This window comes from Carassius auratus, chromosome 12, assembly GCF_003368295.1.
Source record: "Carassius auratus strain Wakin chromosome 12, ASM336829v1, whole genome shotgun sequence".
NCBI classification, from domain to species: Eukaryota; Metazoa; Chordata; class Actinopteri; order Cypriniformes; family Cyprinidae; genus Carassius; species Carassius auratus.
The window spans coordinates 6859396-6872775 of NC_039254.1; the positions used below are offsets into that span (position 1 = coordinate 6859396).

At 37.6% G+C, this 13380-nt stretch overlaps 1 protein-coding gene across 1 annotated transcript in view; it reads right to left on the minus strand.

Moving 5' to 3' along the window:
- Positions 1-24: 24 nt before the first annotated feature.
- The window catches only part of LOC113111645 (serine/threonine-protein kinase LMTK1-like), a 53969-nt gene continuing 40613 nt past the window's right edge, over positions 25-13380 (minus strand). Inside the window, 12 exon segments of the mRNA XM_026276602.1 lie at positions 25-1935; positions 2505-2714; positions 2803-2947; positions 3047-3412; positions 3414-6504; positions 6960-7109; positions 7322-7443; positions 7633-7717; positions 8284-8417; positions 9662-9749; positions 10408-10526; positions 11237-11316. Coding sequence (XP_026132387.1) covers positions 1907-1935; positions 2505-2714; positions 2803-2947; positions 3047-3412; positions 3414-6504; positions 6960-7109; positions 7322-7443; positions 7633-7717; positions 8284-8417; positions 9662-9749; positions 10408-10526; positions 11237-11316 — 4619 coding nt within the window. The 3' untranslated portion in view covers positions 25-1906.

Sequence of the window (13380 nt, forward strand, 5' to 3'; positions counted from 1 at the left end):
ACAAAAAACGGCAAGAGAGAACCGTCAAACAGAATCGTTTTATTTTTCTCACTAAATTTGTGACACATTTTAGGAACAGAATTACATACACTCTCGCTTAACATTATACTGCGACTCAAAACCATGGTTAAGGGCAAATTCCCCAAGAAAAATCTGTGAATCTGCCGCTCTGAATCAGAATAAATTACGGGACGCAAATCCGGCTTGTGCCACATCGACTGATCCATTTCTTTGGCAGAAAACATATCTTTTCCCTTTACCACCCAAGTGCCTATTTGATTTTCAGCAGTTGAAAATTGTTGGATCAAATACAAAAATAGTACAGGCTGTTGTCTAGTTCAATCTAAGTGAGGTGATTACATAGAATAAACGCCTTCACAGGCAAATGAACAGAACATATCGAGAGTAGTGTACTGAGATGTATGCTTGGTCGTACACACAGAAGTATGCAGGTAGCATCGAGTCCCTCTGTACTGTACACGGTTCAGCAGGCTCATCCTCCTTGACCATATCCAATTTGTTATTTCCCAACCATATGAGAAAAAACCCCACAATACCATACAAAGTCCATTTTGTTCAGCAGTTTAAATTGTTCCTATTAGTCAATTTTTATAAAGTCCAAAAACTAGACATGACACGTTGCAGCTCGCAATGCTGAAAAGCATTGATCTGTTCTTCAAAGTTCAAGGAAATATAAAACATGTTGACTAATAAATAACACTAAGTATATGATTAAAACCCTGATCATAATACAACCTGGCTTCAATCTTAACAGGTAGAAAGCATGTACAGCATCATTAATAGGGTGAATACGGGTAAAGTGGAACACTTTCTGATCATTTGTAATCATTTTCTATAATATGATCCAAATGGTTAAAATATATTAATGATGATGCTTGAGTTTAAGTGTCCTTCTTCACCAGTAGTCACCCTAAATACATCATTAAATACATGTCAAATCATCAAATCCTCCTTTACATAATAGTTTGTCAATTACATATGATTTAATATTTATTTCGTTTTTCTACTTTTCTACTGCATGTTAAAACTATACTATTTTTTTAAAAAAAGAAGATTTTTTTTGTTATTTTATGGATTTAACTGCAGATATTCAAAGTCAAACTGTGAAACAGGATTTCTGCTATGAACAGGGAAATAGTAAAAAATGACAAATCATTTGCCGTATGTGCAAACATATTTAAATCGAAGCACTGAATAAGTAAATAAATAACAAAATGATTTAAAACACTAAGCATTCAAATCATGAAGAAAGAGAATCGATAATTATAGTACTAGTGTAATTATTAATAAAATCATAAAAGTGGTTTCAGAATGCCGTGTCACCATAACACAATGCTACTCTCAGGCAGGTGACAAACACAAGGCAGCTGTGTGTCGTGAACTAATAAAAACACTAAACCTTTCCTTTTTAAAACTGCTCCTTTTATAGAAGAACAACACTGCATTGATATTTCACAGTAAAAATCAGTTCAATTTAGTTTTGTTACATTTCGCTCATTCAATTTTTGATGCAGTGATACCTTTTTAACACTTTCCAAAAATACAGTATCTGATGTTGTAAACAGTCACAGTCAGTTTCCAGTAGGTCCATATAACTAAGCAGATCCATCCAAACTGTTTCATTTATAATACGCAAAATTTTAGTTTGTGTTCCGATTATGTTTTAGTCATTCCCACATAATTTTTTTTTTTCTTCTAGGGCCCTTTCGAAAGGGCACCTCTGAAGTGTTTGCTTTCATTAAGAGGCACTGTCTTTGATGGGATCCAAAAGGGTTTCCAAAGAGATCAAAACAACCTTCTTACTGTGATCTCCTCAATAAAAAAATAAAACAAAAATAAATAAGTGTCTGTCAGTGCTGCTCTGTGTTGGCAGTAGTATGGTGATTCACTCTTTTTCCCCATCTTCACTGCTCCCTTTAAAACAGAGGAAAAATCATTACATTTATATTAGATTTATGTTTAATTAACATGCAAATTATCACTTTGGAAAGTAAGTATTTGGAAAAGAATTATTATTTTTTTTTTCTGTAGAACAAATCCGTTCAAAGACAATATAATGTGAAATAGTATGCGTGATAAAAGTCAGCACATAATGAACTTCAAACTAACATAAATTTTTGTACATTTTCATCTGAGGCTGTTTTTGAGTCATGCAATTGAACCATTGACATAAAGTTCTGGCAATCCCATGTTTTCACTGATATACATTAGGGGGCGCTATTGTGCATCTTCTGAAATATTACAGACTCTCTAGATGCAAAAGCAAGTGAAGAAGAAGAAACAAGCAACAGAAGCATTGTTCTCGCATCTGTAAGCTAACATACATAGTCTTTGACAAAATATACTTTATATATCGCATGTCCAGATTCATACAACAAAATATTCTAGGGACCATGAAAATTTTGTGAAAATGATGATTAAAAAAATGGTGGTAACTGGCTCGCAACTTAAAAATATTTAAAAAAAAAAACGTGCTATCTCACCTCCTGCAGAATCCATATCTGAATCTGAGACATGTGTGATGGAGAAACGGGACACACTGGATGGAGAAACGGTAAAACGGGAGACCTGTGCCACAGGTTTAGTACTGCCACTAGTTAGGCTCAGCTTTGGAGTGATGTCCGGTGGAGACCCCTTAGAAGATGTGGGAAGGGGCAACAATGAGAAATCATCTTCCCATTCAAACCCTGCACCTTAGATCAAAGAGAAAGCAGGACGGTACATAATTATTGTAAAAATAAAATCTTGAAAATGGCCAAAAAAAGGGAAAAAGTATCTTACTCTCTTCTGAGATGTTTCCATCAGAAGAGTCATCAGAGGCATTGATCTTTTCCTGCTGGTTTTGTGCTTTACCCTTTGCACTTGGTTTGCTTGACTCTCCATCCAAGGGAAAACTTTGATCTGCCAGCTCTCTGGTTGGGCTTTCCTGGTGGGGTTGACATAATTGTATATTAAACTTCAACTTTACTCAAATGAGATTCAAAATATCATTGAAAGCCTCTTGAAATAATTGGACAACAAATACCTGGTCAAACAGAAAGACAGTGACGTCATCGAAGAAAGACACCACTTTCTTTTTGTTCTCCATTTCATCAGACAGTGTATCACTGAGCAGCGTTGGTATCTTAAGGAGACTTCTGAGCTTGTGTGCATCACTGCAGTCGCTCACAATGATAGGTACGGTCAAGATCTCATCCTCGCTCTCTTCGCTCTGTTCCTGGATACTGTAAGTGCGGAGCTCCTCATCGGACTCATCGCTATCCTCAGAGTCACCATCTTCCTCATCTGCCTCCTCTCCATCTGTGGGAGATACCCGTCCTTCTTGTGGAGGAGGAGGAGAGCCAGAACGCGTGAAGCTTCTTTTGCGTCCTCCTTTTTCATAGTCCTTATTTCCTGTATTCCAGTTCCTCATGTGTAGGAGAACTGTTCGTTTCTGCTGTTTCCTTCTGTGATGCTAGTTCCTCTTTGTACATGATACAGCTCACATCTGTGACTATGCCTTCTGCATTATCATCAATAAGGACCTCTGAAATATTGGTGTTTGCAACATCACCCTCAGAAGTGACTTGTTCGAGAGACAGTCTGTCTTCACTGTATACTTGTTTGAAAGATTCCTCTTGCTTTACATCAGGACCAAGCAAAGCATCTGAATTAGATCCTTCAGATTCCGATGGTACAAGCTCTGCAGAAAGATCTGAATCTACAGCAAGATTTTCATCATCACCAAAATGATCTTTTATGGTAGACACTTCAATATCAGGAGATGAGAGAGAAACACTACTGATTGTGTCACAACCTTCAATGATCTTTGATGGAACAACTGAAGTCACATCATGAGAGTTTTCAGGCGTTTTTTCACTTTCCTTTGTACATGGCAAAAGATATTCATCTTCATCTGCCTCCTTTTTTGAAGGAAGTAGCTCCTCTTTATCTATAATTTCCTCAATTCCATCTTTCTGATCTTCAAATTCATTGATGTCCTCTTCGCTTTCTTTATCTTTCCCGGCATCATAGTCAGAGAAGTAGGCCGAATCTCTGTATGGAGTTTTATCACTCAGCGCTTTCAACTCTCCATCACTGCTTTCAGATGTTGTCAGTGCCATTACAGTATCAACGTTGTCCTCTAGCTTCTCATCCTCTGCCCTTATGATCTCTTGTTCAAAGTTAGACCCAGATGTTACTTTTCCCAAGGGTTGGATGAAAACCTTAGAATCTTGTAGCTCATGGGGCTCCTTTTGGACAAACTCTGGAGATTCATTGTTTTCGGTGTCATATCCACTGTCCACTGTCTTTGGTGAGCTTGACGGATGGATGAAGGCAGGACTGAGTGTCTCGCTGGAACATGCTGTAGATGGTATGTCAATGGAGTCCATGGAGTCTGGAGTACCCACCTGCTTTTGTAATGTCTTGAATGTTGGATTGATGTAGTCAACAGTTTCTACTTCAATGGTAAAGTCACCAAAAATCCCTGAGGTTACATCAGTGATGTCATCATCGCTGCAGTCATCAATCTCCACCAGACTGATACTAGAGCGTCCATGGTCCACACCACTGTCCGCTGTCTTGCTTAAGTCTGACTCTGGCTCTGATTTGGGTAACTCTGCTTGGGATTTCTCCAATTGTGGAGTGATGGCAATAATTTCAGTTTTGGGATCCATTAGAGATGCATCTTCATGCAAAGCTTTTTCTTGCTTCAAGTTTATTTCTCTTACCGCAATATCCACATATTGCTGTGACACATCAAACTGTTTGGCACCTTCCCTTGATGGCTCTATTTTGGAAACTATATGTCCAGCACCTAGATGTTGGTCTTTTTTGGGCAATGTCATGGGTTTCCCTGGAATACAGTCAATCATGAAGCAATTCCTCACAAGTGTTCCTGTTAGAGGATCTACAAAATGTGAACTGCTCAAAGCTTGACAACATGGCACAGGATATACTTCAGCCTCTCTGGGTTCATGACACATATGGATATATGAGCTACACTCGGGTGAAGGGTTTGAAGGCACATGTCTTCCATGCACCAGGCAAGTGTTGCTTTTGACTGTTGCCTCTAAGTAGTCAACCGGTTTGGCCATATGGTATGGCAGGATCTGCTCTTCTGGCCATGTATCTTCAACGTCAGTCATCGGCATAGTGTAGTGGAAATCTGCATATGAATCTTGGATACAAGACCCCTGCCTTTGACGCAAGGTCCTTGTGTTTGTATTTGCTGCATTGCTGGTGGACCAGCTTCTTGCTCTCCTTTCCACAAAGATGTCTTCCTCTTCCTCAGAGTCGCTGTCATCTCGTCCTACAAATATAGCTCCACCTGATGCCACGTCAATACAAACCGAGTGGCTACCTGGCATAGTCTTCCTCAAAGGGCCCATCATATCATAATATCCTCCTGTAACGTTCTTTCCTATAATGGAGCCTTGAATGTTCTCCAAGTAAGGATCAGCATAGCCTTGTGGAGGACTTCCAAGTGATGGTGAGACACCTAAAGGCTCCTCCAGTTCCCCAAGTGCCTGTCTTAAGCTTCGAGACCCCCAGCTCTCTTGTGGAGGCTCTGTTGGGTCTCGTATCAGGTAGTGGTCCATGATCTTAGGAGGTGATGGTTCATAGTAGTAACCTCCGTCCCTGTCTTTGTATGAGACATAGTGACCAGACTCCCATGCTCTAAGAGGGCTACCATGGCCCAAAAGAGGCTCCATAGTTAGAGACATAGCAGGACTGGTGTCGGAATCATAGGCACTGCTTTTGTGGATATCCGCTGACCAATAAATGTCAGGTTTAGCTTCAGGGGGACAGTTCATACACTCCCTAGAGTCTCCACTACCTGTTAGAAAGCTTCCATTGCTGCCCCCAAACTCTGGGCTGTAAGCACACAGGGTGAAGTTCATATCAATATTGCTTTGTACTGGCTCCTCAATGCGAATGTAGTACTCATTACTCAATGATGGACTGTGAGCACTTAGGACTGGTACCACACCAGGGGTGTGTATTTGTTTGGACTCATAATACGAAGGAGAAACCCCTAGGGTGAGTCCTTCAACAGCACAGCCCCCCACTATTCCACCTGGAGGGTAGTAGACTTCCTGACAGTGGGGACTACCCAAAGTGCCTGAGGTGGATGAAGAATGGTAGTGTTGTTCAGGCCGTGCCTGCTCCCACTTGTACTCAAAGTTGAGTCCATGGCTGGTTTCAGTAACCGTTAAGATGTCATCTCCAGATTCGGAATGGTAGCCATCTCCAGTGGGGAACTGTTCCAGTAGGGGGAATGAGGAAGTGGTGGATGACATGGGCATGTCGATTGCTAGTAAACCGGCTCCATGGACATTAGCATGGCTTGTATTTGGCCTCATGGAGTTCCAGCGTCTCTCAAAGTCTTCCTCTGCCTCATTGGCTCCTTTGGCACATAGGTAACTAAGCAGCAGATGAACTTCTTCCGCATTGGGCCTCTGATCAGGCTGAAGCCAACAGAACTGCATTACTTCATACCTGGTGATACAGAAAAAAACATGAAAAGCATGAAAAAAACAAAAACGTTTTTTAGATCTATTTTTCAGAAGAAATCTAAACATATTTATAACATTTACATTTACTTGAGAAGTAACACTGCATATAATATTAAGATTTTTTATAGATTAGATTTTACAGATTGAGATTAATCTATAAATAATATAATATCTTAACATCTAATGCAGTGTTGGACCTAGAGTACATTTATTTAGTTTCATGGATTTTTTTAAAATCTTAACTGGAAATCTACACAAAAATACAGCTACATTGTGTTACGGCCAAACTATCTAAACAATAAAATTAAAAAAAGTTTTAAAGGCAAGGACTTGAAAAGTGTAGGAGAAAACTTAAAGGCTCTAGCAGAATGAAAATTCAAGACTCTGTGTCTCGGTAATGGTTAATAAAAGGAGTAAGAAGTTTATTTAGACACCCACCAGCGGTCAGAAAGATGGTACTTAAGAAGTGGCTTGGGCAGCTTCAATTGCTGGTCTTTTACAGCATAGCTGAGAACCTGTCTGTCTGAATAATGGCGGTACGGCTGATTCCCCAACTCAAACAGCTCCCAGATTGTTACTCCGAGTGACCTTATGTACAGAGAAAACAAAGTATTTTGGTAACTTACATCAATTAATGTATCCATCAATAATGACTTGATATCTATGATAAAGGTTATTTATTTAGGAGGAGGTATGTTTTTCCTTAAACTGCCAAATAAAGGCCTAAATTCAACACTAGATTTATGTTCTACAGATGCAAGAATTTGCTCTGTGCTGTAGCCTCTTTTGAAGGTACTGACCAGATGTTGCTTTCCTTGGTTTGGTCCACCACCAGTAAGTTACCGTGAACTTCATCAACTAGTTCAGGGGCAATCCAGCGTAAGGGAACCCAGGTCTGGTCTGTTGTCACAAAGTAGTCATCCTGGGGATGAACAGAAGTGAAATACAAGTTAATGAAATACACTAACCACAGTTTGAATAAAAAAGCACTAATGCAACTACTAAATAAATGTAGTGTAATATAAAATTCAGGTTAGTATTACTATTCATAATTAGATATTTTATAGATACATTTTGGTAGATAAAATGTTATAGATTTAAGTGTACACACCTTGTACTTGTTGTGTGCTAGTCCATAGTCTCCAATCTTAACTTTTATGTCTGAGGTTAGCAGGCAGTTTCTTAAAGCCAGATCACTGCAGAAAATCAGAGCACCAAAAATAAATAAATAAATGATAAGCACCTCCTGAAAATAGGACATGGCTTAAATGATTTCATATTGCTGGCTCAAACATAACTGGATGTCATTTACAAAACTGCAAGCATGCATAAAATTAACATACAGCTATAAAGAATGACAGATGCAATGCCAGAAATAGCCATCATTTTACTGCATTGTGATCTTACTTTCCAAAAATAATTCTTCAGGAACCTGTTCAAAGCATTTTGGCAAGGACATGGTGAAGTTGCTTGTAGATGTGTGGTGACCCCCGGCAACAAAATCACTGATGCTGGAGTGGAGTAAAAACACTCAGGCAGCATCAGGAGATTGTTGCAGGGAGAAACCATGAGACAGGAAACAGGCAATGCAGATATTCACACCCATTAGCTTCATGCTCATACTGTTAAATCTGTTTGCAGTTTTCCAGTAGTCAATTTGAGAACGACAAACAACAACAACAACAAAAGATAACTATTTTATTTTGGTTCTACGAATTCAGATTCTATAAACATAGATTTGTGCATTAAAGTGTTGGCTGACCTATGGGTGAAGTTGTTTTTGTGAAGGTGAAGCAGGCCTGAAGTGATCTCACATGCCATCCTCTGAAGTATTAAGGGGTCAGGGGTCATGGAATCTGTTGCCCAGCAGCTGCGCAGGTAACCTTTAACATCACCCTGTTGACATGGAACACATAATACACAAGCTAAAACACAAAGGTAAGGCGTAAATTCAGATCAGTATGCATGAACATCAAGAGTGTGCAAGATTTTCCTCAGCTAACCATTGGGGGGCGCTATATATCAAGACATCATGAGGACAGCTGTTTGATGTTGTTGCTAAGGGCAGTTCTGTTTCAAAAAACGTGCTGTTGCACATTTGACCTAGGTAGTCAATAACAGGAGAGGCATGATATGAAATAAAGAAGCACACTATCATGTTGTGATTGCATTTCTACTTTTTACTTTTTTCTACTTTTCAGTGCTGAAGTTAACTATTTTATTCGGAATGTGTGAGACTTCTTGTTCATGAGCTGCTATAGGTAAATAACCAGAAAGATAAAAAAGTGCAGTTAAAGGGTTAGTTCACCCAAAATTATTTCATTAATGACTTACCCTCATGTCATTCCAAATCTGTAAGACCTCCGTTCATCTTCTGAACACAGTTTAAGATATTTTAGATTTGGTCCGAGAGCTTTCTTTCCCTCCATTGAAGCTGTGTGTCAACTGTCTTGAAGACAATGCTGAATAAAGTCATAATTTTTGAACCAAAATGTATTTTCGATGCTTCAACAAATCCTAACTGACCCTCTGATGTCACATGGACTACTTTGATGATGTTTTTCTTACCTTTCTGGACATGGACAGTATACTGTACACACAGCTTCAATGGAGGGACTGAGAGCTCTCGGACCAAATCTAAAATATCTTAAACTGTGTTCCGAAGATAAAAGGAGGTCTTACATGTTTGGAACAGCATAAGGGTGAGTTATTAATGACATCATTTTCATTTGGGCGAACTAACCCTTTAACAGTAAAAATATATTTTAAACAAACCACTTTTCCTTATTACAATAAATTAAAATAATATGATAACAAATACCAGTTTGCAATATCAAGCAGCAAAATTTACTGTTTTTACATAGCTGAAATGTAAAAAAATATTTGCTTTCTGGCCAAATTCTCTAAATTATCCATCATATTGTTTTTTTTGTTTTTTTTACACCAGGCAAAAGTCACAAAAATAATAGCATGTCTTTCCTCATGATATAAAGATATAATATATATATATATATATATATATATATATATATATATATATATATATATATATATATATATATATATATATATATATATATATATATATAAACAGTTACAAATAAAAATAAAAATAAAAAAATAAAAAATAATGAACTAACCAGTGGGCAGAACTCCATGACCACTAAGTAGGGAGTGACCTCTGTGCACTGAGCGAGGCATTGCACTAGAGCCGGATGCTGGAGAGTCCTGCAGAAACAGTTTGAGCCAAATCATAACTACAATATACAATATATAATGAGTTGGTCCAACCCACAATCATACTATACAGTCATATTACAGAGATGCTGTAGTTCGCCCAAATATGTATATTCTGTCATCATTTATTAATCCTAATTGTGTTCCAAACCAAATTTCTTTCTGTTGTAGAACCCACAATATTTTATTGTACATAAAATAAATGTCAGTGAGGTAAGTGTTGTTTTAAACCCCATTTCACTTTCATTTTATTTTTACATTTACTCTATATGTTCCAACCTTCCTCAAAATATCTTTGTGTTTTACAGAAGAACAATCATTTGAGTAATAAATGATAAATAATAATTTTATAATAATAAAGTAATAAAAAAAACAAGTGATAAATGATTTTGCAACAACTTGAGGATGAGTAAATGATGAGAAAACATTTATTTTTGAGTAAACTATCCATTTAATGTCTTAACAGTACGTTAATAAATGAGTTTATTACAAATTACTAATTATAGCTGACATTTTAGTCTAAGCAACAGGTGTATTTTTCATTTGGTTCCCATAGGAGGAGTTTGAACCTATGACTTTTTAAACCTTATTTATTCTTGCAGAAGAGATTAAATAAAATATATAAATGAAATAATGCATGATTGTTTACCGGTATGGCCGAGCCTCTTCCAGAAAGTGCATCTGGTCCTGCACGCTGGCGCTGGCCTTTAGCTCCTTCACCAGCACCTGGGTACTGCTGAGACCAGAGTGAACCTCCCCCAACAATATCTGTGAACAACATCCCACCGACACACAGATACACAAACACACGAGGGAAAGACAACAGAAACACACATACAGGTATGAACAGAGGGAAAATGGACAACACACACACAATTATGGACAGGGTGACACAGATAGACACGAACAGATGTGCACATGAAGGAAATGGGTACACAGGAAGAAAGGAAGGAAATGGAAGACAGAGATTTCACACAAACAAAGCCAAAAAGGTTTAAATCAAGTCCAGGAATCATGCTCAGAAGGAAATGCAGAAAGACGAAACAACACAAAACCAGATGAGACGTCGATAAACATGCAGCCACAAAGACACAGACATACAGATGGACATACCCATTCAACGGAAAGTTAGGGTAATTAGGATAGTGTGTGTGTGTGTGTGTGTGTTTATGTATGTGTGTTACAAAAAGACAAAGAAGTAGAGAGAAAGAGAGAAAGAATGAGAATGAATGAGGCACAGTTATTCCCATGAAATACTAAAGAGCTTCTGGAATTCAGTGCTAGACACAGAAATATCATCAAATTCTCACAGGGAGCAGTCAAGACACAAGTCCAACATCAAAGCTAGAGTATTAATAAGTTAAAACAGCTATATATTCACTAAATCTTTGATCTGTAGCAGAACACGCTTAGGGCATTCATGTCTGTGAGGCGCACAAACATACAAAACAAATAAACGATAAACCAACTCCACTTACCTTGCCAAACCAGCCATGTCCTATCTCCTTTATATAAAGCAAACTGTGGCGGCCAAGATCCGTGGATCTCAGGAGCTGGACTAAAAGAGGATTATCAGGAAATAAAAAGACAGAGAACAAGAACATTAATTACACGAGACACAAATTTGGAATTTAATATCTAATGAAATCTAAAACGCTTTAGAATTTGAGTCGAGAAAAATGACAGGACATGAATAAATATTTCAGTTGGACAGATGATCTCAAATTTTAAGAGCTGCCATCATCACCATTCCAATTCATTTGATATGCAGACGATACTTTTTAACAAAACATTTGAAAAATGAAATTAGAAAAACACACAACAGCAGCATTTTCACTTGATCTCTTAAAAAATAATTACAATTAAATCAATTTGATTAAATAGATAAAAAAAACCTATGTATAATGTCAACAACCGTTCCAACACACCCTTAGTGCACAATTGAGCATTGCAAGTGCATTAAGTGAAGTTTCTAAAAGATTTTCCTCCGAACAAGACAATCATCCTCCATATATCCTCTCCAAAAAGTCAATCTTCTGTGCAAGAGTGATGTTAAATGGCACAAAATCAATTTCAAGATACTGTCTGAAGGGTTCAAAATCTTCCCGTAAACTATCAGACTTCTTGAAAGGCATATTTTCTGAAAAGCAGAAGACTGCCAGAGTAGGGACGGATTTGATGAGTGATTTTCTGTTCCATTCAGCCTCTCGTCTGACAAATCCTTGCATATCTCTATCATCTCTAAAAGCCATAACAGTCCCTTTCTCTCTTTCTCTCACCTCATCGTGCCCACAAACAGACAGTTTATTGTCAATGTGTATGACATACTGTCTCACTCTCTGTCCCCTTTTTATGCAGCAGCCATATTTTACGCCCATGTGGTGTTGTAGAGGCTGCTCATTCTGCCTGCCCCCTCTCAGAGAGCCCTCGCTGGGAAGAATTGGGCTCTTTGTCATGCCGGCGGTGCTGCTTGGTACCACTGAGGGGATGGAAACACTAATGCTATTATTCCTGAGGTTTCTAGACTGGGAAGGCAAATGGCTGGTAAGCAAGTCAGAAATGTTTGATGTGGGTGCGGGATAGGAAAGAACAAATCAGAATAAATATTATATTACAGTGGGATTGCAAACAACAGTACAGAATATATGAAGAGACTGAAGATATTGTTACAAACTGCCTGGGTTTCAACTGTGTGAAATTCAGTTATGAATTAAATCAATGATTATATCAAACATTAACAGCGCAAAGCCAGATACAAAGAACAATTGCAAATATTACCCGTAAAATACCCCTAAAACTATTTAAAATAGCATTTGGTATTTGAAATAAAACTGAAATAAAAGAAAATATCAAATTGAAAAAATTAACCATAACTAAAATAAACAAGTTCTTTGCATAACATTGTGGAGTAAAGTAGCTATTTTTGTTTTCTTTGTGCAGAAAAAGTGTTTCTTGTAGACTCATAAAATTGTTGTCACATTGACTACTTTAACGACCTTTCTGGGCCTTGAACGTTTCAGTTGTGTTACTGTCTATGCAGGGTCAGAAAGCTCTCGTATTTCATCAAAGATATCTTAATTTGTGTTCCAAAGATGAATGAAGGTCTTATGGGTTTGGAACGACATGAAGGTGAGTAATTAATTACTAAAACTAAAATTGAGAAATAAATGTATCTACACAGAAAAAAACATAAAAATAAGTATTTTTTGGAGTAATATTTGTAATAAATTATATTTAAAATTATATATAAAATTACTAAAACTTATAAGATAATTAAAATATAAATAAAAAATACAACAGGATATAAATAGTATTGTAAAATAATACTGTATTAAACAAAATCAGTACTTGACAATTTTCTAGTATTCTGCTAGAACATCCAGTTTGAGCTGTTCTGGAACATGACAGCTGGTTTCTTGATGGCCAGTAGCTGGTCCAAGCTTCTAGACAACTTTGCTGTTAGCCTATCATACTAGTTTATGGTATTCAGGCTGTTTCTTGAACATGGTCAGACTGACTTAGGCCAGTTAATTACCATTTTACGTCAGCTAGGAATCTGCTTCAATGTTCCGAAACAGCTAACAGCTCAAACTGAATGCTTTAGCAGGTTAGCATTAGCTTG